Source organism: Camelina sativa, chromosome 16 (assembly GCF_000633955.1).
Source record: "Camelina sativa cultivar DH55 chromosome 16, Cs, whole genome shotgun sequence".
Lineage (NCBI taxonomy): Eukaryota > Viridiplantae > Streptophyta > Magnoliopsida > Brassicales > Brassicaceae > Camelina > Camelina sativa.
In genome coordinates this window covers 28,725,847-28,752,536 of record NC_025700.1, presented here as the reverse complement: position 1 = coordinate 28,752,536, position 26,690 = coordinate 28,725,847, and the positions used below count along the sequence as shown (strand labels likewise).

At 35.2% G+C, this 26,690-nt stretch overlaps 5 protein-coding genes across 7 annotated transcripts in view; 1 reads left to right on the top strand and 4 right to left on the bottom strand.

The window, feature by feature from the left end:
• On the bottom strand, positions 215 to 4,482 carry LOC104753073 (disease resistance protein RML1A-like). Of its 2 annotated transcripts, none has more exons than XM_010475352.1 (4): positions 3,975 to 4,482; positions 2,624 to 3,707; positions 2,200 to 2,496; positions 215 to 1,769 (listed from the first exon to the last, which is right to left on the bottom strand). In XM_010475352.1, the coding sequence occupies exons 1-4, from the start codon at positions 4,445 to 4,447 to the stop codon at positions 495 to 497; spliced, it is 3,129 nt and encodes a 1,042-aa protein (XP_010473654.1). In that variant the 5' UTR covers positions 4,448 to 4,482; the 3' UTR covers positions 215 to 494. The 2 variants fall into 2 exon arrangements, with proteins under 2 accessions (XP_010473654.1, XP_019093804.1); XM_019238259.1 differs by lacking the exon at positions 3,975 to 4,482 and having other exon boundaries at positions 216 to 1,769; positions 2,624 to 3,443; positions 3,523 to 3,603.
• Positions 5,069 to 6,021, bottom strand: LOC104753072 (late embryogenesis abundant protein At1g64065). Its single transcript, XM_010475351.2, has one exon. It carries the CDS (start codon positions 5,862 to 5,864, stop codon positions 5,220 to 5,222), a length of 645 nt encoding a protein of 214 aa, XP_010473653.1. The 5' UTR covers positions 5,865 to 6,021; the 3' UTR covers positions 5,069 to 5,219.
• On the bottom strand, positions 7,793 to 13,895 carry LOC104753071 (respiratory burst oxidase homolog protein F). Its single transcript, XM_010475350.2, has 14 exons — positions 12,959 to 13,895; positions 12,718 to 12,877; positions 12,321 to 12,369; positions 11,747 to 11,860; positions 10,787 to 11,209; positions 9,956 to 10,342; positions 9,777 to 9,872; positions 9,559 to 9,674; positions 9,325 to 9,492; positions 9,089 to 9,248; positions 8,819 to 8,998; positions 8,609 to 8,737; positions 8,418 to 8,496; positions 7,793 to 8,151 (listed from the first exon to the last, which is right to left on the bottom strand). The coding sequence occupies exons 1-14, from the start codon at positions 13,620 to 13,622 to the stop codon at positions 8,042 to 8,044; spliced, it is 2,835 nt and encodes a 944-aa protein (XP_010473652.1). The 5' UTR covers positions 13,623 to 13,895; the 3' UTR covers positions 7,793 to 8,041.
• Positions 19,835 to 23,702, bottom strand: LOC104753070. 2 transcript variants are annotated; one of them, XM_010475347.1, is made up of 7 exons: positions 23,275 to 23,702; positions 22,710 to 23,015; positions 22,280 to 22,405; positions 21,468 to 21,808; positions 20,833 to 21,355; positions 20,709 to 20,741; positions 19,835 to 20,624 (listed from the first exon to the last, which is right to left on the bottom strand). In XM_010475347.1, exons 1-7 carry the CDS (start codon positions 23,468 to 23,470, stop codon positions 20,143 to 20,145), a joined length of 2,007 nt encoding a protein of 668 aa, XP_010473649.1. In that variant the 5' UTR covers positions 23,471 to 23,702; the 3' UTR covers positions 19,835 to 20,142. The 2 variants fall into 2 exon arrangements, with proteins under 2 accessions (XP_010473649.1, XP_010473650.1); XM_010475348.1 differs by having other exon boundaries at positions 22,710 to 23,009.
• Positions 24,997 to 26,690, top strand: part of LOC109124796 (serine/threonine-protein phosphatase PP1 isozyme 3) — a 2,874-nt gene continuing 1,180 nt past the window's right edge. Inside the window, exons 1-2 of the mRNA XM_010475346.2 lie at positions 24,997 to 25,503; positions 25,910 to 26,469. Coding sequence (XP_010473648.1) covers positions 25,326 to 25,503; positions 25,910 to 26,469 — 738 coding nt within the window. The 5' untranslated portion in view covers positions 24,997 to 25,325. The remainder of the gene's footprint in view (positions 25,504 to 25,909; positions 26,470 to 26,690) is intronic.

Genomic DNA, 26,690 nt, shown 5'->3' with positions numbered 1-26,690 from the left:
AATGTGATATCTCTTTTTTCTCTCTTCTTTTTGTTTGTAAAAGAAAGGAAGAAAACAAATGCGTTAAAATTTCAAGTTCCCGTAACCGTAACCAAGATTCTATATAATATAGAAACAAAACTTGGCTCCAGATCAATAATGCACAATTCACAATAATAGCACACGGGTACAAAATGCATGGTTATTTTTCACCGATGGGTAGTACTATATTCAATGTTTTTTTGTTTGCGTGTGGTGTTATTTAATGTATTTCACATAAGAGCTATATTATCTAGTGACCGTTGTGAAATACAAAGACGGGTGGTCTCGCTTATGTTTATGTGTGGGCTCAAAAGCCCAATATTATCTATCTTATGAACTTACGATCAAAAAGCACACCAACATATTAAACAACAAACAATTCATAAACCGGATCACAAAACCGATCAATCACTACTACTATTTCACATAACAAATTTTGAATAAACCGACCGGTTCAATTGAGTCGCATGGTGTCACCTTCTTTCAACTTTGTCTGATGTCTTCTCTTGTTCATCTGATTCCGAGTCACAGCTGATTAGTCCATCTTCAGAATCGTACAACACGTCGTTGAAATCATCAAACTCGTACCTATCGTTATCAACATCGTAGCTCGAGTAATCGTAATCAACACTTCCCCTGTCGCTCTTTATATCCACCTCGTTAGTCAAGATTTGTACACCACATTCTATAATCTTGTAGTTGTCCAATTGATTCTCAGAGCTGATATAGACTTCAAACACTGCGTCGTTGCTAACTTCAGGCACGGTACCATGAAATATACACAGATGTTTCGTTCGCATTCCGGTAGATTTCTCAGGGTGTCGCAAGAAAACAGACTTAATGTAATTATACCATCCCCTGTTGTCTATGAGACGACACCCTAGTGTAACGATTCTGCAGTCTCTTGCATGTTGGCGATGGTTAGGCGAAATCACGACGCAAGCCTTGAACGTGGAGGATCCAGAAGATGGGAGAGTAATGTTCACGGAACTACCTCTGGCCCTGTGATTGAACTCACTAGGCATTGTGCTTCCATGGAAGCATGCCGAGCCGTCAAGAAACGGTTGTTGGATAATGGCTCTCTGAGCTTCTTCACCTAGTTTGAAGGAGTTGGTGAAGTTGAGTTGCGCATTTGGAGTGTTTAAAGGGTATGTTACCCTCTCCAGTGATTCGCAGTCTTCTGCGGTTAGAAGTGTGAGAGAACCTGGCAGCTCTGGCAATGCTTTAAGTTTTGTGCAGCGGAATAGACGAAGGCTGTCTAACCATTGTAAGTCTTTGATACAATCTGGAATCATCTCTATATCAGTCATGCTTAAATCTAGTACTTGTAGACTCGTGGGGAGATGTGTAAAGCTCTTGAGAGTTCGACATTCTGTTATATAAATATACAAAAGCTTAGAGCAATGCCTAACTGATGCAGCTACTTCTTCCACCCCTGTTCTCTGCAGAGAGATGCTCCTAATGGTTGTAGAGAAAACTGGAAAACTTTTCAGTTTTAGGCATCCGGTCAGGTATATAACTTCGAGAGATGCCAAGTTGATGTGAGTCGGGATGACTTGCAAACTTTCACAGTAACCAATATTTAACTTATCTAGTTTCTGAAGATTCCCAATAGAAGATGGAAGCTCTATCAAAGCCCGGCAAAAACTTACGTCCAATTTCTCCAAATTTGTAGCAAAAGAAAGATCTGGAAGTTCCTTCAAATGAGCTGAACATGACAAATCCATCTTCTTGAGATTCGTCAGCATCTGAATCAATGTAATCCACAAAAGAGAGAGGATGAACATAATATAGTACTACTATGCAAAACTATTCTTGTACTTCTTGTGATTGTGATTAATTACTACTAGTACTACTATGTATTGGATCCTCTATATTCCTCGCTTTAAGCTTCATCTTTGTATTTCTAATTTACTTTTGATTTAAATTACTACTAGTCTACTACTATATGTTTTAGAGAAATATCCTAAAATAACACTAATACAAGTTTTATAGACAAAAATAACACACATTCCACAATTTTCGAAACTTTTTTTTTCCTGCTATATGTGAGAATTGCCCTATGTTTTATATATTGGTATTTTGAAAATTTCATTATTAGTTATTTAGTTTACTTTATTATTGGTTGTTTAGTTTCCATAGAGAAACAACCAAAAAGGTATATGATAACTTACTAACCTGAGTTCCTTGCCAGAGGTACTCGAGCTGGCTATTTCGCATATTGAGTTCAACGAGATTTTCCGCGCGAAATTTAAGTGGAAGACACTTGGCTGGGTATGCATCCCAATCTAGTAATCTTAGGAGAGGTGGGAACTCCATATCCTCAGGTATATCCATTCTATCATTCCCATCACCACTGCTTTTGTAAACTCTGAGGAACCGAAGATTAACCATCCTTCTAAGGGCTCTCTTGCTTATTGTCACTTCGTTAATTCCTGATGTATCAAATAGTATGCCAGACACAATTCCATTACCCTGTTAAAAAAAAAATCGAATATGAATAACTTGTTAGCAAAATAGGTAAGATTTGTTTGTTTTGTCTTTACTTAACATTTTCTTAAGCGTAAGGAGCAAAGGAATTAACCAAATACAAAAAAATTACTGTTTCATTTTCAAGGGCATAACAGATATCTTGAGCATCTATTAAGATCCGACGTTTGCAAGGCTCTTCTCTTTGATTGGCTTGTATGCCGACTTGTTGTAGCAATTTGTGCATTCTTATTCCCCCATCCCTAGATATAAGAGATTTGCTTTCTAGGATATTTAACCCGTGTTCGATATTTAATTTCTTGTCAGCGAGCATGGCTTTCACGAGTTCACCATCTTTATTGTTGAAGAAGACTGCAATGTGGAGAAATAGAGATTTCTCATTCTCATGTAAACTCTCGTAACCAACTTTTAGTACATCTTCTATATCTCGATCAATGATAGTTTCTAGCCTGCATAACGTATACTTCCATTCGTCTTCATTCTTCCCATATAAAGATGAACCCACCACACGTAGACCCAATGGAAGGTCACCACAAAGCCATGTTACACTTTCTGCAAGCTTTTTAAAACCAAGACGTGGAGAGCTTTGTCTAAAAGCATACCTACATAAGATTTCAAGTGCTTCTTCTCTACATGGGAATTTTACATGGTATGTATTGTTGATACCATGTTGCCGGAGAAGATCTTTGTTTTCCGTTGTCACAATAATCCTACTTCCAAGACCAAACCACGTTTCATTAGCCAAAGCCTCTAATTGCTTTACATCATTCACATCATCAAGAATGACAAGTACCTTCATGTCGCACAATCTCTCTTTTATTGCACCTAAATGGCATATTCTCATTCCACTTTGGTTCAAAATCTTTGAAAGAAATTGTTCTTGTAAACACAACTTCAAGCCATACTCATCAAAACCACTCTGATAGCTTCTCCTAAGGTTGTCCACAAAACAACTAAGATGAAACCTATTAGAGAGTAGACTATGTAAAGCTCTGGCAATGGTTGTCTTACCAATACCTGCAGGACCAGTGATTCCAACAATCTTAACCTCATCATGATCTAATTCTAGCAAAGACTCCATCTTCCTCAAATGAGCTTCAAGTCCAACCATGTCATCAAAATCCCTAGATGGTGTAACATTCAGTTTGTCTGAAACATCTCTTACAATTTTCTCGATCATTTTGGCTTCATTGTCCCTAACAAAATAGAACAAAGAAATATTTCCATTAAACTGTCACGAGGAAAACAAATACTAATAGAGATAACATTCGTCTTTTGCCACAACTAATCTATTTCGAAAATTCATTCAGCAAACGATACCCTTAATCGTTGATCTATTCTAGTCAAAGTAGTTCCTCCTACTATCCTAAAACACCATTGCAGTACTATGTATTTTATTCCTCTATTGTGGTTACAAATTTGAACATAAGAAAAATAATTAAATTTCATTAAGACGTACATACCAGTTTAGCAAGTGTTCACCGGCTATGTTTCCCACATAGTTCAAAGCTTGGCTCCATTTTCGCTTCTCCTCCTCTGTTTCACGAGCACAAGTTTCATTAAAAGCGAGGCCGAAATCTCCGGATTGGTTGCGCACCTCAGATGGATCAACTCCGTAGAAGACAGTCATCACTATTTGTCCAATATCTTCCTTGCATTTCAGAATCTCCAACAACTCATCCAAACACCAGCTGGAAGAAGCATAGTTCCTAGAGAGCACCACGATAGAGATCCTCGATTCTCTAATCGCTTGCGTGAGCGCGGGGCTAATGGTTTCGCCTCTCACGATTCTTTGATCATCGAACATCGTAATCCCGTTGTAGTAAAACTGTTTGCGAAAATGACTAAGAAAGCTTGTACGGACGTCTGATCCGTGGAAGCTCGTGAAGACGCGGTATCTCCAAGTATGAGGCGCAGAAGAAGAGGAAGAAGCCATGAGAAAGAGAGTAGTAGCGAGAAATGTTGAAGGTCAGATATACAAAACTGTCTCTAGGCGAGCCATATATGTAGGAAAAATGCAAAAGACACTATTCACCGTTTACTTTTAACTTCTGACATTTGAGAAGGAGAGTACGAAGTTTCTTGGCTTTTACAGTCCTCCAGAAATTATATAAAAAAAAGTGAATATATTAGTAGACTATAAAGAGAGAAGCGGTAATGAAATTGTTAATTTTGTTTCCGGTTAAATTTTTCGTAATGTTTTGGAAAACCACAAAAGAAAAGGTTAATGAATGGATGTATACGTTACGTTCGTCGATTTGATGTGTACATGCATGAATGAGTCAACATGTGAGGCTTGAGCCTTGAGAAGTTTTCCAACTTAATAATTCACCATTTGTGCATTTAACTATTGAGAATATTATTTAAAAAAAAAAAAAAAAAAAACAAACTACTGAGAAAATTCCTAGTAATTTCTCATTTTTCTGCCCTTTGGAAAGCTCCAAACTTATTCAGTTCTTCTCATTCTACAAATTCATACATATATCATTTTAGTAAGAGTCCATTACAAGTTTCCTTTTCATTTCTACAATTGTAATATTTTGCTTCATACACACACTATTGAAACTGAATCACACAACATCACAAAACCATTAAAAAAAAGACCCAACAACATCAAACAAATATTACTAATTAATATCTTACGAATTTACGATCAAGACACACCCAAGAAACAAACAAACCGGGTCACAAAACCGAAACAATCACTACTATTCACATAACAAATGTTGAATAAACCGACCGGTTAAATTGAGTCTCATGGTACAACTCATCACACTAACCTTCCATCTCCTCCTTCCCAAAACCTTAATCCTTCCTCTAATCTCAGCAACACTTCTCAATTCCAAAAACCCTAACCTCAAATCCGAATCCAAACCCTTAGTATCCAATAACCGAAATGAACCGATCTCAACCACAACACCGGTTATTTTAACCGTCTTATGAGCTTCAACTCTTCTCCCTTCGATCGTCGTCTCTCCCACGACTCCATGATCAGCGTAAACAACACGTAACGAACCATCCTCGAACTCAAAAGCTCCAAAATTCGAGTTTCTGATCGTGATATCACTTACTAGCGTGGCGTTGAAGTAAGGGTTCGTTGAGTTACCTCCGAATCGAAGATCACGAGTCGATACCGATGTCGTTTCGATCTCAGGTTTAGAAATCCGGAGAAAGATTGAAGAGAGGATGAGACAAACTGCGAAGATGATTACGATTATTGTCAAAGTATAGATTAGACATTTCCCTGGTGGTTCCTCTGTTTTCCGACGCCAGATTCTTGGTTCGTTCTGTTCTTCGTCGCTCCGGCCGTATATCTCCGTCGGAGCTAACGTGATTCGATCTTCTTCGACCATTTTGTTTTTGTTTTGTTCTGTTGTTGAGATCAGAGGAAGAAGAGAGGAGTTTAAGGTTAATTAATGGAAGAGTGGGTGGTTTCTTTTTTGGCGGTTAAAAGAGGATTTTGTGGAGGACACGTGGCGAGATCATGCTGGGTTAGAGTCTTACGCGTTGTTGTTTTTTTTTGCACTAAGTCTTTTTAGGAGGCTTTGAATGATCTCATCTTGAAATTATTATTATTGCTTTTTTCCATGTAGACGACGTCAAAGGTTCTAAATATTTCATCTACGTCAATCGTTTTTTTGAATTTTTGTTGGCTTTCTAGTTTTTCTTTCTCGCAATTATGAGAAAACTTTGAATTTGGATTATCTAATTAATGGTATAGATATTTATTTTGTGTATATAAAATCTATATTGGTACATAACACTTGACTTTGTTTGTCTTCTGGTCTCTTTGAGTCCACGTACAAAATTAGAAAATTTCCTACTCTAATTTGACGATAGCTAGTGGACTAGTGGGCTGATACTATTTCGTATTTGTTTACAATAGAGACTAGTGGTCCTTTACTCGATCTCTTTCTAAAGAAGATTGAACCAAAGCACTTCCAGTTCAAATTTTGTTTGAGAGTAATAATATGTTATGTTTGTCTGTTCAATTAGTTAAGGCTTTGTTCTCAAAACAAGGTCCAACTCCTGCTGAGTCCTTTACTGTATCTATAGAATTAGTTCATTTCCTCACCGAGACGACCATTGGACCCCAATTATGATTATATGGGTCATAGACTAAACTTATATGTGACCACATTAATTCTATTGGGCCTTGATTATTTTGATCTTTCGAAAATGTGTGTTTAGTGCCCATTTGGTTGATTAGCAAATTCATACAGTATTTTGCTTCATCTGACAAATGTTCCAACTTTGAAATAAAAATGGTATTTACGTGAGCGAGATAGTGCGCATGTCTAGTAGTAAACTTACTAACGATCGGTAATGAATATCCTAATAGACGATCTGAGTCCCCTGATGTTCATCACTCAGGCGAAGAACAAAAGAGAATCGGACAAAACCCTAGAATTCTCTTTGGTCGACAACAACAAAATAAAACCAAAAGCTAGTGGGCCAAAGATGGTTTGGAAGCCCAAACCACTTGAAAAGCCACAGCCCACTAAGGATTTTGTTGAACAAAAGCCAAAGCCCACTAAAAAACCATCTTTGGCCCACTCGCTTTTGGTTTTGTCTTGTTGTTATCGACAAAGAGAATTCTAGGGTTTTGTCTGATTCTCTTTTGTCTTTGGTCGAGTGATGAACATCAGGGGACTCAGATCGTCTATTATATCCGACGTCTATTGTGAGTTGCGACTAAAACGGTACAAGACTAACTAAAATGGTAAAACATCTGTTTTATATCTTACCATTCTCATTTTCTTTTTTTCTTTTTTTAACTCTATAATTCATTACTTTTCATTCATACCACTATATTTTTTTTTAACCGGTATTGTATCACTAATTCATTCATATAGGATTGTTTGTCTTGTTTTCAGTGGAGACAAATAGAAAGAATCAAATTTTTATGCTTTGTACACCTTACATAATGATAAAAATATTGTCTTCCCCTTATTTCCCAAATATCCTCCCAAGATTCTAGAAACTATAGTCTCTCTTTCACCGACTCCACTAAAATGATACAAGAGCATAAAAAATCATTATAAGATAGCAAAAAGAAACCCCCCAAAAAAAGTGTCATCTTCCTAATCACATGGACCTTATCAACGTATTATTAGTTTCCATCCTTTCTCTTCCCTGCAGCTGTATTGCACTTCCTCTACAATCGAAAACGACGTCGTATTACAGTCTATTTCCCTCACCAAACGTCTCACCTCTCTTCTAGAATCTCTTCATATCTCATTGGCTTGCTTTACAAGAAACTGTAAAAAAAAAACCCCTAAAATATAACTTTAAAATTTTCTATATGCTTCTATCAAACTTCCTCCTTCTGTCTCATATATTTACATGTATGCCTCGGTGTATGTGTGGAATTAAACGTTAACACACTCACTTTTGACAGTGTGTTGAACGTTTATTCACTTTCAATTAATAGTGTGAACTGTGAAGAGATTGCTTATATACTATAAGTGGCTAAATGTGAGATATTAAAGAATCTAGGAGGGCTTTTTGGCTTCTTCCTTCTTGTCTTTTAGAAATGCTCCTTGTGAAACTCAAACTTTGTTGAACCTTTTTGGTTGAATGTGTTGCAGAGTTTGCTAAGCTCTTTGCCCAAAACCGGTACCCCGCAATAGAACACTCCTGCAAAAAAAATCAATGATTTTAAGAGTCATTTATATCGAAACTCGAATTCTTGATTGTGACAGAAAATGAAAGCTTTTATTAAAGCATGAAAATGAAACTTATTGCCCACGGAACACAAATGCAGAAAATGAAACTTATTGCCCACGGAACGCAAATACAGAAAATGAAACGGAATTGTGGGGACTAATCTAAATTGGCTGAATCTTGATAGTAATGTTACTTTTTGTGAAGAATAGAAATGTAAGGAGGTTAGTGATTGTTACCTATCCTTGCATTGCAGTGCTTGGAACTTAGCTTAGTGAGAACCTTCTTCCAATTGGGTCTTGCAAAGTGTGTTCTGACCTGGAAAAAAAAAATGAAGATGTTCAAAGATTTGGAGTTGTGTGGGGCACATTTTAGGATATTCAAAAGAATCATGACTTGTGTTTTGGTTAAAAAGAAGAAAGCTACGTACCCTAGTGCCAGAGACAATGTCGACTCCGTTCTTGGCATGATTAAGAGCTTGTACCATTGTAATGAGAGCAGAACGAGCATCACCTTCTTCATATACACTTGTCAAATAGTTATGCATCTCTATCACACCCTGTTCCATAAAAAAAAAAATCGACTTTCTAAGTTGAGAAAATTTGGTTTTGTCAAGAAATGTTTTGAGTTTGGTTTTTACCCGTTGGTCAAGTTCTGCAACCTCATTCATGACACCTTTGAACCAATCAAAAGAGCCTTGTTCTCTTGTGACCCAATAGAAGTAAGCATTTGTGGTTTTTAGTAATTTCTTCCGTCTTGGTGTATCACCGTTGCTTCCTGTGCTGTGTTCTGATGATCTACTGAAATCCGAGATCGAATCCTAGACATGTAAAAACATATATCAAACTCACATCTTTTACTAATTTTTTGGACAAATGAGAAAAAAGGTTTGGGGGGTTTTGTTTATTACCGCATGCTCTTCCATTTTAACAATGTTGTTAAGCAAATCTTTCAAGATACTGATAAATGGAGTCGCACCAATGCCAAGACCAACTAATAAGAGAACATCATATTTCCTATAGTCTTGTGCTGGTGCACCGTATGGTCCATCTATCAATAGCTTTGGCAAACTGAAACAACATTTAACTAACCATATTAGTATTTGCTTAATTTATATAAGTGTTTGGTTTTGTTTGTGTGTTATACCTTTTCTTTGTTGTTTCGTCAGCTCTAAGAAGTCCACTTTTGCCGGCAACTGGTGGTTCACAAACTTCAGAGAACACTCTTTTGAGTTCTTGTGTCCAATCTCCAAGTTGTCTAATGTGAATGCTGAGATAATCATCTTCAGGTGCTGAAGTAATGGAGAATGGATGCCTAAAACGACGATTACAAATTAGTAAGAACGATTATTTTATTAGATTGGTATTAAAAAAATTTTACCATTCGAATGGCGAAACTGCAGGACACTGGACGAACATGTATTGCCCGCTTTTGTAACGAAATTGAGTTGGTTTCGACATTTGCAGCGTTAGCACATTACCAGGATATATAGCAACCTAAAACAAAACAAAATCAAAAGATGTTAGCTTCTCCTACAAGGCAATGAGTAAAAATAATGAAAACAGAGTCCTCTGTTTTGGTATCTTTTTACTACATACCTTAAGAAGTCGAACGGAATAAGAACCAGAACGGAAGTATCTAAGTGTTCTTTCTCCACCATAGAGTAAAACTGGTACTGCAAGATACATCCATGTCTGCATAAATACAACATCTCAAAATCATAATTAAGATTACATATTTGTCAACAAGTAAGGAGCTAAGAATAATAGAGACTTACCGTGTGAACATACCAAGGCTTGGCGAAATAGAGGAAGATACCGTGAAGGATAAGCAAGATATAGACAATGACGAACAAATGATGCGAATACCAAAAGGCGTTAAAACCGGTAAGCCGATCAAATGGTTTAGGAAGCTTGACGAGGTTACGCCTAAACCATCTTGTTGCTAATGTGAATGAAATAATCATCAAAATGACCATCAAGATCCCTGTTATCCCTTCAGGACCCTTAACGAGGTCGAAGTATGTTGGTTTTTTCGTTTGAAAGTAATGAAACAGATACCGATTGTAATCGTATTCGGTGGCTCTAACGATTCTAGGGAAATCACAAGCAAGATGGTTTCCAACGTGAAGGATCACACCTACTACTATGGCTCCAGCAATTGTCTTCACATAACAAAAAAAAAAAAACAGCAGTGAGTTAATTTTATGAGGTTGTCTTTTTAGTGCAAAATCGAGATTAAAAAAAAATATCAAAGTGAACAAAAAGTTCAGTTCTAATTCGGTATAAATCCGTTTTATTCACTTTTTTTTTGTGGCAAAAAAAAATGTAANATAAATGTAAGAAATGAGAGAAAAAAAAAAAAAAAGAGAAAGCGAAGTAGCTGTTTAGCTGTCATGTCAACGTTCAAGTGCGTGCACAAAGGATATGAGCCCCACAACATTCTCAGCTTTTTTGACAGCACATTGCGTTCGAAGAGGTTTTTGAATCCCATTCATTTAGTATTGGTTTTTTGACTTCTATTGAAGCACGAAAAGAAAGTTCCTATGGGACCCCAAAAAGTTACAAATCAAAGAAACAAACAAAAGAGGTTAAAATAGTTCACTAACCTTGTGGAAGTTGATGTTATCATCAAAAGGAACGAAGCAAGAGAGTCTTGTGGATCTAAGCCAAGTAATGGTGTTTCTGCAAACCGGGAAAAGTATTAGAGCCATGTTGAATTTAAGTGTCTCAGCTGCTCCTTTTGCTGTGAGTAAGCAATAACCCATCACATGAAATGCATCTTTTTGCTTGTATTGGAAGAACTTCCACAAGAATAATCCGATCATGATCAAGATCCATATTGATAAAACCCATATCCTTTTCCAATTCTCCTGCATGCAGTAGAAGAAATCCGAACTCATTCGATGTATTCGACTCTTTTTTCTTAACCCTTGAAGGTTTTGGCTCAATGCTTGGCTTGTATAGCTCAATGCTTGACTGTAATTGAGGTATGTGTCTTTTTGTAGAAGCAGAGTCTCTAGTTGCCATAGCTACACAAGAACAAAAAAACAAAACAACATTAAAAATCGACGAAACATATGCCTTAATGAAATCATAATCATAAAATGCTGATGCGTTAGATAAATTTAACCATACAAGATAATAGCAGTCACATGTTTTGAAATATTTTTATTGTAACAACTTCACCTACCATTTAGTAATTGAAATAGAAGAGAAGAAATTGTATACTAAATTTGAGCTACTGTACAGAAGAATCTATACTTTTATAATGGACAACTATACTAGGTGTCAGCAAAATGAGATAAGAGTAGGAAAAAAGCAAAACATGAAATAGTTTAATGCTATAGTAATTTTTTTTTTTGGTCTATAACCTGTGAGGCCATTATATAAAAGAACTATTGAATTCCATTTTTGGGCGGCGGTGTAACATACTTTATTTCGTTTGTGTAACGAAAGTATTCTGCAATATCATATAATATTCACGTCATGCAAGCACGGAAACAAAGCATGTGATGGTGGATTTTTGTAACATATTAAAGATTTTGTACAGTGTATTCAAAACCAACCTCTATGTAGCCAAGTCTTTCAGGATCTAACTCTTCCATAATCAAAGCTGCATATTCCTCTGCTTGTTCCTTTAATCTTGATAGCTTATTTGCAGATGCACTCAACATTATTATCTAAAAATTATTCAAAGAAAAAACAAACAACATGTTAAGTAAAGCATCTCTATTGTATATCTTGTGTCACCGTCAAATATTAGATTAGTATATAAATATATAATACAAGTTGATTATTTAGTCAAAACCAATAAAAAAATAACATAGTTCAACAGAAATGACAACTTAGTTTATAGATAAGAATCTAAAACGAACATGGGTTAAAAAAATCAAGACAAGAAAATTCGCATTTTGGTTCTTTAGATTTTTTTTTTTATAATTTAGATGGAGTGGTTAGTATATCAGCATTTCATAAGATTTAAGGTCACCAAATCCCCGCCTAACTTTGATTATAAATAGAAAAACACTATTTTGACTACCAGTCCCAGTTTATACTATTTTATTTTTTAAAAATTAACAATTTATGAAATTTATTAACTAAATAATGACAAAACTGTTAATTAGCCAGCATTTAATTTACCTCCTTTACTTCCTCTTCTGTAATTCTCCCATCTTCATTCTTGTCCACTCTGTAAGTTCCCAACAAATAAACAGAAGATTAATACAGTAGATTTGTAATAAATTATGTATTAATTATCTTCAATTAAAAGTCAAAGGTTTCTACTATATAAAAATTAAAACATACGCATCGTCAGGGAACAATAATTTCTCAACACATGCAAATTACCATACTGTTTAATTATCATCATTATCATCATATAATTAAGTAGACTGATCTGGAAGACGCTGAAAATATGGGATCGTTATATAGTAAAATCATTATAACAAGCTTTTACGATAATCATTATTAGTATAGTAATTAAAAATTAACCATGAAGTTTAAGTTAACTTTTTTTTTTTTTTCTGATGTTACGTACATGTCGAAGAAGATCTGGAGACGAGAATCAAAGCTTTCGTCGTTGATTTGTGACCAATACTCATAAAGCTCATCGTGATTGATTTTTTCAACTTTTAATCTTCTTCTTCTACTCAATGCATCGAACAGTTCCAATGCAAACTCTTTCGAATCTTTCATTCCTGTATCAACAAATCAAGATTTAGAGTAAATTCAAGAATCTCAAGATTATATATTAATATATAGATAGTTTTTTTTGTTACCTATGCATTGAGCGAAATCAGAACGATAGATGAAACCATTTTTTTCGAGTTTATCGAAATTGGATTGAACATCGTTCCAACCATCAACGTTCTTTTTCTTATTGCTTATGAATCTCAAACCACGTAGAGCTCTTTGAGCACTAGACCGAGTCCGATCTAACTGAGCTCTTTGTTTCCGTAACGCCCTTGCTTCTAAAGCCGAGTTTACCAAACCACCACCACCAATACCGCCGTTTTGATTCGCGGCGGAAGTGGTGGTTAGAGTGCCTGAAAAAGAACGAGACCACGAGAACCGTTTCAGTTCATGAGACAACTGTTTCGCCTTAGCCACAGCTTCAGCCTTGAGTTCTTGAGAGAACTGACGGAACCGGTTCGACGAAGTACGTTTCATCGTCGGAGATCTCGAGATGGAAACCGGAGTCATTGTTCCTCCGGAAGCTTCGTCGGAGATCATATCGACGACGTTAATGGCCGTCGCTGGCTCGACGCTGCGGAGGACGATCGTGTCATCGTCTTGGAGATCGATGGTGACTTCGACGAACTCTTCGCCGCCGTTGGAGTATTCAGTTCCAGGTGAAGTTGACGCACTGCCGACGGCGGTTCTTCCGGCGGAGACTGAATCGAACGACCAACGGCGACGATCGTTCTTGGAGAACGGCCTCATAGATCCAAGAATCGTATATGATAGGAGTTTTCAAAGTGTTGGGTGAAGAAGAATGATGATATTGTTGGAAGTATATACACGTAGCACCATATATATATGTTGTAATATAAGTATAGGTAGGTGGAATCTTTGAAGAGAGGAGAGAGAGGTGGAGGATTCAAACGCGTCGTGGCTCAGTGGGAAAAGCCATTTTTCACGCGCTGTGAAGCTCTCTGCTTTATAGAGATGAAAAAGAGAGAGAGAGAGAGATCAACGATGATGGAGAGGATTGAACCGGACTTGGACAATTTGAAAATACTTTAGTTTATGATAGTTATATATTATTGGATTTTTTGGTTTTGTTACACTTTATATTTTGTGAAAGTTTGTTTGTTGAGTTGAGACAACTGAGAGTTTGAATATGTATACTAGTCAGACTATTAATGAATTATATATTAAGATCCTAAACTGCTTTAAAAGCTTTAGTCAAAAACTGGTTTAGTATATCTTTTGAATAAATTCTCTATTTACAATGGAGAGATCAATTGAACCGGACTGGGGGAAAAAGTTGACGTGTAATATAATTTTAAAAAATATTTAACTTTATAATAGTAATATTATTGGATTTTTGGCTATATTACACTTTTCGTTTTGTGAGACTGAAATATATTTATAGTCATTTTATTTATTTAGATAATGCTATGTTTATCTAAACATTTCTTATAGTACGTAGTATAGTATGCCGTTCAATAAGTGTAAAAAAGCTCAACATTTTGAGTTAATAAGAATGAAACTCATTAGTGTAATAAGCACTAAAATTGCCGATTCGTAATACGTTTATAATTGTCATAAATTTTAACAAAACAAAAAAAAATTGGATTTCAATTTTTAGCAAAAATGATCTGCATTTTAAAATTGATATACTAGTTAGCAAACTGATCAAAAAAATTATAGGAATACTATGATAAGAAAATCATCGAATTAAACGTGAATGAATGTTCTTATACGAATATTTAAAGGCCACTAAGCTTTAATGTTCTTATAAAATGTAAAGAAAAGCAACAATTCGGATATGTTAATTCCAAGTAATACCAAAGGAATATTTTAAATCTATAGTGATTGTGTGACTGTTGTTTCTCAGCAAGTCTACTTTGCTTCCTTTATCCTCCGACGCGTTTTTATCATAATTAACTAAAGTTGTGCTTGTTTGTGAACTGATGAGAGAAAAAACAAGAAGGACGACTTTGAATATCATTTGTCGATGCAAGCGTTATTGTTGTTTTAAGTCCACGACTACAAAAAATTATTCTCACTTTTGAAAACAATCTATTTTGTTAAGAAGAACAAATCAAATTTGATAGCAGTGCATTTTGTAATTTCAGTGCTTCACTAATAGATTGATGTTAGTCTTAGATTAGATTGAAAATGTATCATGGGTCGTGCATCATAAGTATAGTAAAACAAACAAAAACAAAAACTCCAAGTATGAAAGTCAAATGTGAAAAGATTTTTGAATGTATTTTACCTGGTACTAAAATATGGTGTTATTCTATAAAGAGTAACTTTTTTTTTATATTTAATTATTTAATGCATGAGTAATAAGAAATAATATTAAAGTATGTAATATCACACGTTAAAAAAAACACAAACAAACCTTATTTTTCCAGAGGTTTCATACTATCCATCCCATAACATCCTCTTTGACATAACTTTATACTTTAAATATGAAAAAAGAGCTGTAGAATTACAAAAAAAAAAACTATCCAGCCGTGTATTTTGAAAATTTTGGTGTAAACCCATATTGCCAAAGAAGAGTTAAACATTATATACTTGAAACAGAAAAAAATAAAACCAAATCATATATATATATATATATATTAACTTATAACAGTTTGTATAACTCTTTTTATTTGAAAGTGAAAAATATCAAATCATCCAAAAAACCTTCTTTTATAGGAATTTGTATAATGATTATTATTAATTTTTAATATATACTTTCTTTTGTTAACCCGGATTTTTGATATATCATCCAAACAATTTTTTTTGTAGTTTTTTTTCTTTCTAAAGTTATTCATTTGACAATATTTTTTTGATCAATCAACGGATCAACCTTACAAATATGTGGTGGATATGGTGCACGTAGCTAGCGTATAAACCAAATATTCTCCAAGCGTAAAACTAGATTCCAATTCAAATATGGTTATACTTAAACATGTTCTATTCAAATCGGTTGAGTTATATATGTGTTTTCGAATTCCAAAATGATCATAGAAGATCGTTATATTCTAAAGATATAAAATTATACACTGGTTATATATGTTCGAGCTAAATGCCAAGCTTGCGACGGCTAGTATGACTTGACAAATTACGAAGAAAGTTTTTTAAATTTCATTTTTAAATATTTGCAATTAGGTTTTGATAAGAGTAATTACGTTAAAGCTTTAATTTCACAACTAAATATACACATAGCTAGTTCCTTTTTTTTTAAACGTACATATTAGTAACTAGTTAGAATTGTTTAACATCTAAGCAATAAAATCTATGGGTTAGTGCTTAGCTTAAAATAGAAGCACGTTTATTTCTCTAAGGGTCTACTTAAACAACTAATTTTCTGTTTTAGTCTAATGAATACGTAATCTAGTCATGCTGTCTATCCGATCTTTAGAAGACAAATGAATAATTAATAATAACTTTTTACAAAGTTACAATTTGATATATATGACGTATATATATGCCTGCAAGGCTGCAATGTTTCAACATCTTCATGCACTTACTACACATGAGAACTTGTTTAAGAGTGCGACTTACCAACAAACTAATAGACATAGTAAACATTATAAACTTTGAAACGAAACTTTTAATATAAGGTGTTTTCTTAATGAAGTTTGTCTCCTTTCATTTCGTTAGTCTCCGGGAAATGCTTGCGTATCGACCAAACTTATATATATTTGTTGATTATTGAATTGAACCAAAGCACGATATTTTGAAAACTATTTAATTGTGATGTTGTGTTCGACCCTATTTGATATTTAAAAAAAAAAATCTTCAGAAAAATAAAACTATTCTTATTTTAACTCATATATAATAGAACTCGTGAGTACTAAACTTATCGCAAATGCTTTGGTAATATTAATAGTGATACATATTTCAATTCACACTAAAGTCCGGTAGCTTTAATATAACTTTACTTATATATACAATCTGTTTCTTGATCTTACCGTAAGTTCAAGAAAATATCGTAAAGAAGGACAACGAAAGTACAATATTACTACGCTATATATGATGAATTATTATATTTTATATTATCAAAATATAACACGTATAATTTATAATTCACTCTTCCTTGACATATGAAAATCATGCATAATTCATCCTTCGTTGAAATCGACTACAAACGCTTGAAAACGATAATATACTAGTAGATGATAACATAATTAAACTTAATGCTCGTTAATATTCTATATCAATATGTTTGTAAAATGTTGTCAAACTAATTTGATGCAAAAGTCAAGCTTGATTCTAGATGCCATATAGACATAACTTTATTTTTTTCATACGTAACTAATCTCAATTTTAATAAAACCTACGTTTTTCACGTTAAACCTAATTTTGGTATCAATTTCAATTTGACGAAATATAACCACTAAAAAGTACGAAAAGTTCGTGTAATATTCTATATGGATTATGGATGAACAAAAGTCAGAGGTTTTTGAACAAACTCGTATTATTTCATAGAAAAAGGTGTGTGTATTAATGTATAGACGTACACACATGCACACATAAAACTAGTTATAACATATATAAAATATATAACTTTGGACATTTGTTTTCACTATCTTCTGCGCTTTTATAGTTTTCGAACGAAAGTACGTAACTTGTCTCATTGGCTATTCTTGAATAATAGGAAGAAAATGTGATATGAGTACTTTACCAACCCAAGTTACAATTAAAAATCAATCACTTTTATGTTTGTGTATAATTAGCATGGTCTCTTATATCTAAGGAAAGTTAACCCACCTGCTTGACTTTTGAGGTTTTCGAACTTGACGTATCATATCATATATATATATATATGCGTTTCACGGCTGTTAATTACAGCAATCAGTTAACTTATTGATTAATAATACCAAGCGTTTTTGGAATATAACAGATTAGCTTTAAGTATCGTAACCAAGTAATCCTTGCTTAATGGTAAAATATATATAGTGCATATATGGTTAATTCGTTAATCTTGTAGAAACTTTTAATAACCATCAGTAATTACTTAATGGTTATTCAACGTTTCTGAAAATTCTGTTACTGATATATATAAGGTCAATCGGATAATAACAACCACGATTCCACGAATAACTAATTGTCTAGTGTACTTCAAAGTTTACTTTTGTCACCAAGTCTATACGTATGTTTACGTCGTTGAACTAATAATATTTTACGTTCATGCATATAGTAGAAACACACAAATTTTTGGGCTTCTAGAAGAAAATTACGTGATCGAGGCCCAATACAGTGCGACAAATGGGCCCACCATATCTCTTCCTAAGTCAATGACACAACATAACCACTTCTCTTGTACATAGGAGAGAATTCTATGTCATCTTACTTTATTTTGATTTGTCTTTATTTAATTAACTTTCAGCTACTCCTTGAAATCATTTACTGTAGTTGCTTATTTGACTTTGAAGTATCATCAAGTCCTCTTTACCTCCCGAACTCCTTAACTAGAGATAACTCATAATTTGTCCCTTTAATATAATTAATTTTCTTTTGGTTGTTAACTACTACATGCATTCTTAAATTCGAGTAGTGATATACAAAGAGATCACTAACAAAGAATTGCTTAAATTTAATAACTTACATCAACAACAATTATCCTACTTTAACAACATAAAAATAGAAAAGGAAATAAAGCTATAAATGGTATTAAGTAAGAACAAAATATATAATTATTATAGATTATTTTCTGATTGTGTGGAAACGCTTTTGGTTTAATGAATTGAAAAATGTTCAAAGTGTTTACATTATAGAGTTTTCCATATTTTCTATATATTGATGCTCGGCAATTAGAAGTTTCAGTGTGTAACATGCTCTAACGTCAAATATAATATGTGTATTAATGGGTTGTTCATTTGAAAGAGATCTAATGATCTATATACAATGTGTCTATTATGGTTGATAGATCATTATTTATAAATTTGATGAGATGTAGCATCTTCTAATAAATATGATAATGTCATATATAAACAGATAACCACATCTTCTCGATTTGATTAAAGATCAAAAGACACTATATGGAAAAAAAAAGGTGAAATGTTGGTAAAATTTCTGTTGGCTTTTCCTCTGTTCCTTTGTGAAAAAAACACAAAAGTTAGCCAATTAAACAAACAATAAATTTGACAAATCTTTACAGAAAAGTGTTTAATAATAGAAAGCTTAACTGATCGTGAGTGATCGGTCTGACACCACATACTTAAGCGATTGAATAAGTTTGAATTAGAACCGACTTCATGATGGCTTTCCAAATTTAATACATTATCTTAGAATTATTTATTTTAATATGTAACCACATTTACACATGTGTGGTGTGAATATTTGCATCTCTACAAGAAACAAAGATTATTTTGGTTGACTAAAAAAAATCAATCGTATGATTCATATCCTTAAGCTCTATACACCTGGCTTGCCCTTGTACTGCAGAAGCTCTAGTCATGGCTAGTCATCATGACCTACTCAATACACAATGTGAGAGATGTGTTTTAGTCTCACCAATAATCGTTGTATATATCGACCATGGAAACAAAGCGACAATACGTGTCCTCTATTTGGTGAGGAACTATCTAGGGTATGAATCGGTGGAGAGACAATACAAGGTAGGTATTGTCAATGACATGGTTTTGAGGAGCATCAAGTTTTGGCATTAGGAAACCGTCGTCATGGAGAATGTTCCAGTGTACAGTCCTCATTATTCTTCACATCAAGGGGTATGCGATATTGGTGTATAATTTGTATTACGTATATACGTAAGTGACCGAAGAATAGTTCCCTTAAGTGTAGTATATAGGTCTGGAAAGTTCAAATTAATTCAAGTTGTGAGAATTTTTATTCAGTGGTAAATTGGCTACACTTGTGTCTGGAAAGTCGAGCTTTGTTGTCACTAGAAGAACGGAAAGTATTGAACTGTGGGTTCTTTTTATATTGGAATTGTATGGTTTACATATTTATGCCCAATCCAAGAAGACACTGAAGTTGAGATTTTTAATTTTCATCATTAGGCTCGTAGAACAGAAAACTTTAAACACAACAGACCTTACAAGAACTGTGTGGCTACAACTACAACTGAAAATAAAACGTTACAACATTGAAGGCAATACATATATAAACTATATATATATGTATATATATAGTCCTCTGCACCTAAACTGTGCACATAGAGAAGAACTTACCTTACACCGTGACACCATTCATATTTACAAATGACTCCTACCGGTTTCTTGAGTAAACAAGATTGGTTTATATGGATCCACCACTCTTATGTTCAGCCGGTTCATGGAAATTTCCGAGCTTTATGCGGATACATGAATGACTTTTGGAGTGTTCTCGTTGGTGGTGGAGGCGGCGGCATCAAACGGGAGTGATTCTTGAACTTGCTTGAAGATGAATGTTTTCTATGTGATTCTATTGGGGATGATGATGAGCTTGGGAATGTCCCTTTCTTGTTCTCCATTGTTGATAATTTCAGTCTCTTTGAAGGCTTAAGATGATGATGATTATGCTCTGCGGCTGAATCTTTTCTCACATGGTTGTTGTTATTGTTGTAGTTGCTTGAGTTATGATCGAAGGAGGAAACAGTTGTCTTGTCCCTTTCGGGAGGCTTTTCGAGTAGTTTGGTTTTGCGGGCTTTCATGGATTTCTGAGAGAGCTTACTCGGCCATCTGAGGATTCCATTTGGGTTGTTGTGGTTTGCGGATTGGACTGCAATGTCACAGAGCGTTTGAGCAGCTGCTAGTAGCTGTGGACAGGAAAGAGCTGTACACAAAATATCATCATCATCAGAAGAGGATTTTTGATTAAAATTTGAGGTAATCAGTAATAGCATTTGCGAAAACATACCATCATCTTGAACATCTCGGGATCTCTCTGGTTCTGTATTCGATGAGAGATAAATTGATATTGTATAGTTTTAGTTGGGAGTATAAAAAGCGGGGAAAAAGAAAAAAACGATAACAGATTCTACCTTTAGGAACAATGGAAACTTTTGGAAGGGTAGAAACAGATGCTTCTGGGCACTGGCACGACGTGGTGTTAGCGAAAATTGTTTGACAGGTCTTAGTTCCAGCAATAGTTTGCTTCTGTAGTGGAGGGACTAAGTTTTGGTTGAAAGTGAGTGATTCCAGATTGGCGAAATTATCAGTTATACCCTCTGTAGAACCCATAGTAGTGTCGGGTATTCTTAGCCATCGTCCTTGACAAAGTGTCTTGCCGGTTACAAGCTTTGCTGCTTCTGAGTTGGTTCTAGAGCTCCCATTAAAAGCCTGTGACCAAGGGAAATGTGGCAATCCACTACGAGGAGGTAGTTGTTTAGCAGAACGCTGCTGGTCCGAGTTGTTTTTAGAGTTCTGAGAAGGTTTTGATGCATCTTGGAGCAGAGAGTCTAAATCTTTTGGCGGAGGAAGGCCTAATCTTTTTAATACATCACTAGCGTCGCATAATGGAAAACTAAGTGGAGTGGAAAGAATTTTAGTGTTGATACAAAGATCCTGAGAAAACAAAGAATAGATCACATTTCTGTTATAGCAACAAAACCATTAAAGTCATGTATACTTACAGGTCAAATCAGAATATATGTGAAACTTGGATTAAGAAATCTACCTTGGAAGATGAGGATAGATCTCCATCCAGGGCGTTTACTTTATCGGTGTTTTCACCATTTGGTAGTGAAGCAGAGACAGAGCTGGGTGGTGAACTCAAGGTTCTGCTGAGACAAGTTTCTAATTCTGTAGAGCTTTGTGATTGAACAGGCCTCCTAGTTGGTACAATGGACCAAACATTTCTGACCACACTGAGCAAAGTGTCATTAGTATTCTCCAATTTCTTCATCTTGTCTTTGCCTAAAGAAGGGCACTCATAAGAGCCTTCAAGAAGATTTTTCAATGACAAATCTTCAATGAGTTTGGTAACATCATTTATTGCAGGCTTCAGGCCATAGGCACCTGCATATAAGGAAAATTAAGAGGTGGACACAATACTAGGAAAAAGTTCAGAGCATTTCACATGAGGAGGATATACTGACGAGACCTTGCTATATCAACAAGGCCGCATTTTAATGTATTAGTAGTGAAATGCACAGGTGCTATGACTCTCACACTGTCCCTTTGGTACCTTAGGGATGCAAAGAATATGTCAGCCAATGAAACCTTTTCAATGTGATGGCAGAGATGATTAAGATAAAATAAACTAAAAATCACAACAAGTGACTGAGAAAACCTCTAAAGCTACCTCAGACCAGGTTCATTTGTAAATCACTTCAAAATTCAGACGACACAATCTATAGAACTGAAAGTATACGAAAAAGATATAATAACTAGCCAAAGTAAATGGACCAGGTTGAGGAGTCAACTGTTAAATCAGCAGTACTCTATTGGATACCACAGGAAGAGACTAATTCAGAAGCATTCACATACCGAAAAACGCATTCTCGCCAGTCGCTGAACTGATTGTTGAAAAAGTTCTCGTGGGAACTTTAGAAATCCTCCTATCACCTCGCTTACCATTACAACTGGTCCGCTGTTTCACCACTAACGGTTTATCTGTTTAGCAATCAACAGAATGTAATAAGTAACCTAAGCCAAGCCAAACTGATACAAAACGACACTTTTTTCAGAGGGTGAGCCAATCAACTAACACGAACATATTCCATATTCTTAAAAAACATCATGCTATTGACTAGATAGATGACTGCATATACCGCAGACAATGAAATCAGTTTCCAGAACTTAAAAATCGCACAGAACTTTGTTGTTTCCAGATGGTCAAGACAATCATCAGTTTCAAATTCTCAATGTTAACCTCTTTAAAGGAAAAAAAGCAAAACTTTGAGTGCCTGAGATATACCCAAGAAAGTAGTAGACCCTTGCCCACATATCTCCTTGGTGTCGTTATCTCTTGGTGTGCTCACAGTGTCATCTAAAAGTATCAATTTAGTCCTCCTCGAAGTCCCATTACTACTACTCCTCGAAAGTTTTCCTCTTTTCCTAGGAGACTCGGTACTTTCTGGACTGGCAACTGGTGAATAACCGTTTGAAGGCTCGGACGAATTTTCAACCCGAAGTTTGGTAAGCCTATCATGTACAAAGTCGTGTGAATGCATTAACTTGCGCCATAACGATGAATCTGACGCCCCACTGCTACTTCCTGTAACTGAACCAGGTAGAAGAGTAAATCCAAAAGTATCTAACCAATCTTGAAAAAGTTTGCAAATTTACCAAACTCTGATATATATGTCTTATTACCAAAGTAGCAAGAACAAACACACACATTTAGATCTACGACTATAAACTCTACTCAGTGTCAATCCAATGAAGCCCCAAATCGAGTTAAACTTAATAGCCCCAAATAAAATGTGAAAGTCAAAATGAAGAGCGAGAGAGAGAGAGAGAGAGATCATCAATTAGCTAACCTTTCTTGTTGATTGAAGCACTACAACGCTCAATCGAAGAATTAACACCACCACCAATAGAGACACGAGCCTTGTCAGAGTTGTTATCTGCTTTATTAGTAGAAGAAACCCTAACTCCACCACCACACCCTTCAGATCCCATAAGCTTAGCCGGCAACGAAACATCCACGGGACAAGAAATCTCTAACCCATCCATCACAAACCCAAATCGAAAACATCGCGGAAGCTGCGAGACGAACTCATCATCATCTCCTTGAAAAGCATACCCAGATAGTTCGATTCGAGCTGTAAGGAAGCTAAAAAAAATCAAAAGAAATTTATGGATTGAAGTGAGCTAAAAGAGTGCGATGGATTTGGGGCTTTTTTGTTCTGTCGATGAAAGGAAGAAGAAGAGAAAACGAAATGGAGCGGCTGCGTANGAGGGGGGGGGGGGGGATGGTGTATTAAATCTAGGGCAAAAAGAAAAGTGAAAGAAGAGAAGAAAAAGATTGGAGTATTTATAGTTTTCGGGAAATTAACTTTGGCTTTTGTTTTTTAGATAAGCCGTCGGAACGGTGAGATTGTTCCGGTCAGCTCGTCCGTATCACATTATTTGCGAGTTTAGAGCCGTTGGATGTAGATTGGTGACGAGGTTTTTTTGTGATCTAGCTGGTTAAATGAGTGACACGTATTTCAAGTGGAAAACTTCACTTGGTTCATGAGTTTCCAAAAATGCCACTGGAAGATTCTCAGGTGGGTTTGCTTGGAGCGGGGGGTGTGTCGCGAGACTTATATTATACCTTGACGAAATTACCCCTTATCTTGAATAGTGTATGACATGAACGCCGTTAGATTTTGTGTGGATTCCGTTTAATAGTTTCTTCTTTTAATTAACTAAGATAAAAGACTTTAGTTTTTAGATATTTACAGTAAAATTAAGTTTCACATCATTTTACTTTTTTACTTTAAAAAAAAAAAAAAAATTTAAAACCTGTATTACCATTTATAAACATCTTTTGTTAACAAAATAAAGAGAATTTTACCCAAAAAACAAAATAAAGAGAACAACTTAAATAATAATCCAGATTTGTGCTAAACTTTCTGCACCTTACGTAAATGTTGGATTAGCAACAATTGGGCCTAGAAGAAGAAAAGCAATGTGTATGTGCCAAATATATAGACTGGCATAAGAGTGGATCTACCTTGTTTGTGTGTCTGTGTGGGATTTTTTTTTGGGTTTATGTCATATATGTGGATAGGCGTTGGCAGAGTCTTCGTTACGTTTTCGATAATTTTAAATATACGTTTTCGATAATTATAAATACTGTATACGTTTGGACACGTTCAAGAGACAACATATATTGATAAAAAAAAAAGATTCTACAAACAAATGATGTCTGGATCGTTTCTTTTAACCATTTATTCGGATTTCAAATAAACAAATAGTATTGTTCATTTTTTTTTTTAAGTCAACCAAATGTATAACTCAAATTTTCGTTTCGATATTTTGATCGTTTGGAGAAAGTAAACTATTTTTTTTTAGTTCGAACTCTTTATTTGATTTGTTTCGATTCACAGAATATAGAAAGGTTAGTTTAGTTATATATTTCAAAAAAGAATACTCCAGCCGCATTTGACAAAAGAAATTAAAACATATTTAAATGCCAATTTTTTTTTTTTTTTTTTTTTTTTAATAATAGGAAAGAAATAAAGTTTGGTCAAAAGACGAAGCCGTCCCTTCCGGTACACACGAGCCGCACGTGTGCTTTCCTTTTCTTCTCCTTCCCCCTTGTCTCTCTAGCCGATTCTCTCTGTCTAGGGCTCCTCCTCCTCCTCCGTCTTCTTCTTCTTCTTCTTCTTACCTTCTTCACAAACCACAAACCCTCTCTTGTTATCTCTCTCTCTCTATTGATTCTGTACAAAGAGGAAGGTGGTGATTCTGAACAACCTTGATCGGAAACGGAGCTCCGAAACTGGAGGTCGGACACGAAAAAACAAAAAAAAAAAAACTCTTATCTCAATCCCATCCCGCCGGTGTTTCGAATTCGAAGGGGTTATTGTAGTTTTGTTTGATGGAAGATAGTGTGGTCGATGATGTTATAAAGAGGTTACTAGGAGCGAAGAACGGGAAGACCACGAAGCAGGTTCAGTTCACGGAGGCTGAGATTAAACATCTTTGTTCTACCGCTAAACAGATCTTTCTCAGTCAACCTAACCTTCTCGAACTCGAGGCTCCTATCAAGATTTGTGGTATTCCATTTTATTACTAACCCACATGTCCTTTTACAATTTTCTTCTTTGATTTGCCTAGATTATGTTCCTTTTGAATGGAACTCGACGTTGATTAGCTAATTAGAGCTGTTGAAATTACTTAAGAGGAATTCGTATCATGATGATGGTTGGTCAAACTCGTGTTTCTCTTGATAGCAGAGCTTGGTTAGAGTTTTGTATAAATGCAAATATAGTTTAGATAGAGTTACTTGATCAGTTATATCATCAATCAGTGAGTTACCAAATGAAATTAGAAATGATCATTGGTCTTCGTATCCATCTTTGATTTCGGCTAATGTGTTATGTTGTCTCCATATCAAAAGATTCAGAAGCTGCTATCGTGTTGTGTGGGGGATTGAGTTTTTGTTTTCGTATGTTTTAACAGGAGATACACATGGTCAGTTCTCGGATCTTTTGAGATTGTTTGAGTACGGTGGCTACCCACCGGCTGCAAACTATTTGTTCCTTGGGGATTATGTAGATCGTGGAAAGCAGAGTGTAGAGACCATATGCCTTCTTCTTGCTTACAAGATCAAATACAAAGAGAATTTCTTTCTTCTACGTGGCAACCATGAGTGTGCTTCTATTAACCGTATTTACGGATTCTATGACGAGTGCAAGAAGAGATATAGCGTTCGAGTTTGGAAGATTTTTACTGACTGCTTTAATTGTCTCCCTGTTGCTGCTCTTATCGATGAAAAGATCCTCTGTATGCACGGCGGGCTATCCCCTGAGTTGAAGCACTTGGATGAGATCAGGAACATTGCTCGTCCTATTGACATTCCTGACCATGGGCTGCTATGTGATCTCTTGTGGTCTGATCCTGACAAGGATATTGAAGGATGGGGAGAGAATGACAGGGGAGTCTCTTACACTTTTGGGGTTGATAAAGTCGAGGAGTTTCTTCAAACACATGACCTTGACTTAATTTGCAGAGCTCATCAGGTGATGTTTTGCTTGCTTGAGGAAAACCCCTTTTTAGACATGTATCTGTGGCATTTCAACTTCTCAATCATAGTGCTACTCAAAGCTTATTATTATGACTTACTAATTATCGACGAATACTTTAACCCATTGAAGTTTGATTGTTTTTTTTCACTTTAGGTTGTGGAAGACGGGTATGAATTCTTTGCAAATAGACAGCTAGTAACGATATTCTCGGCCCC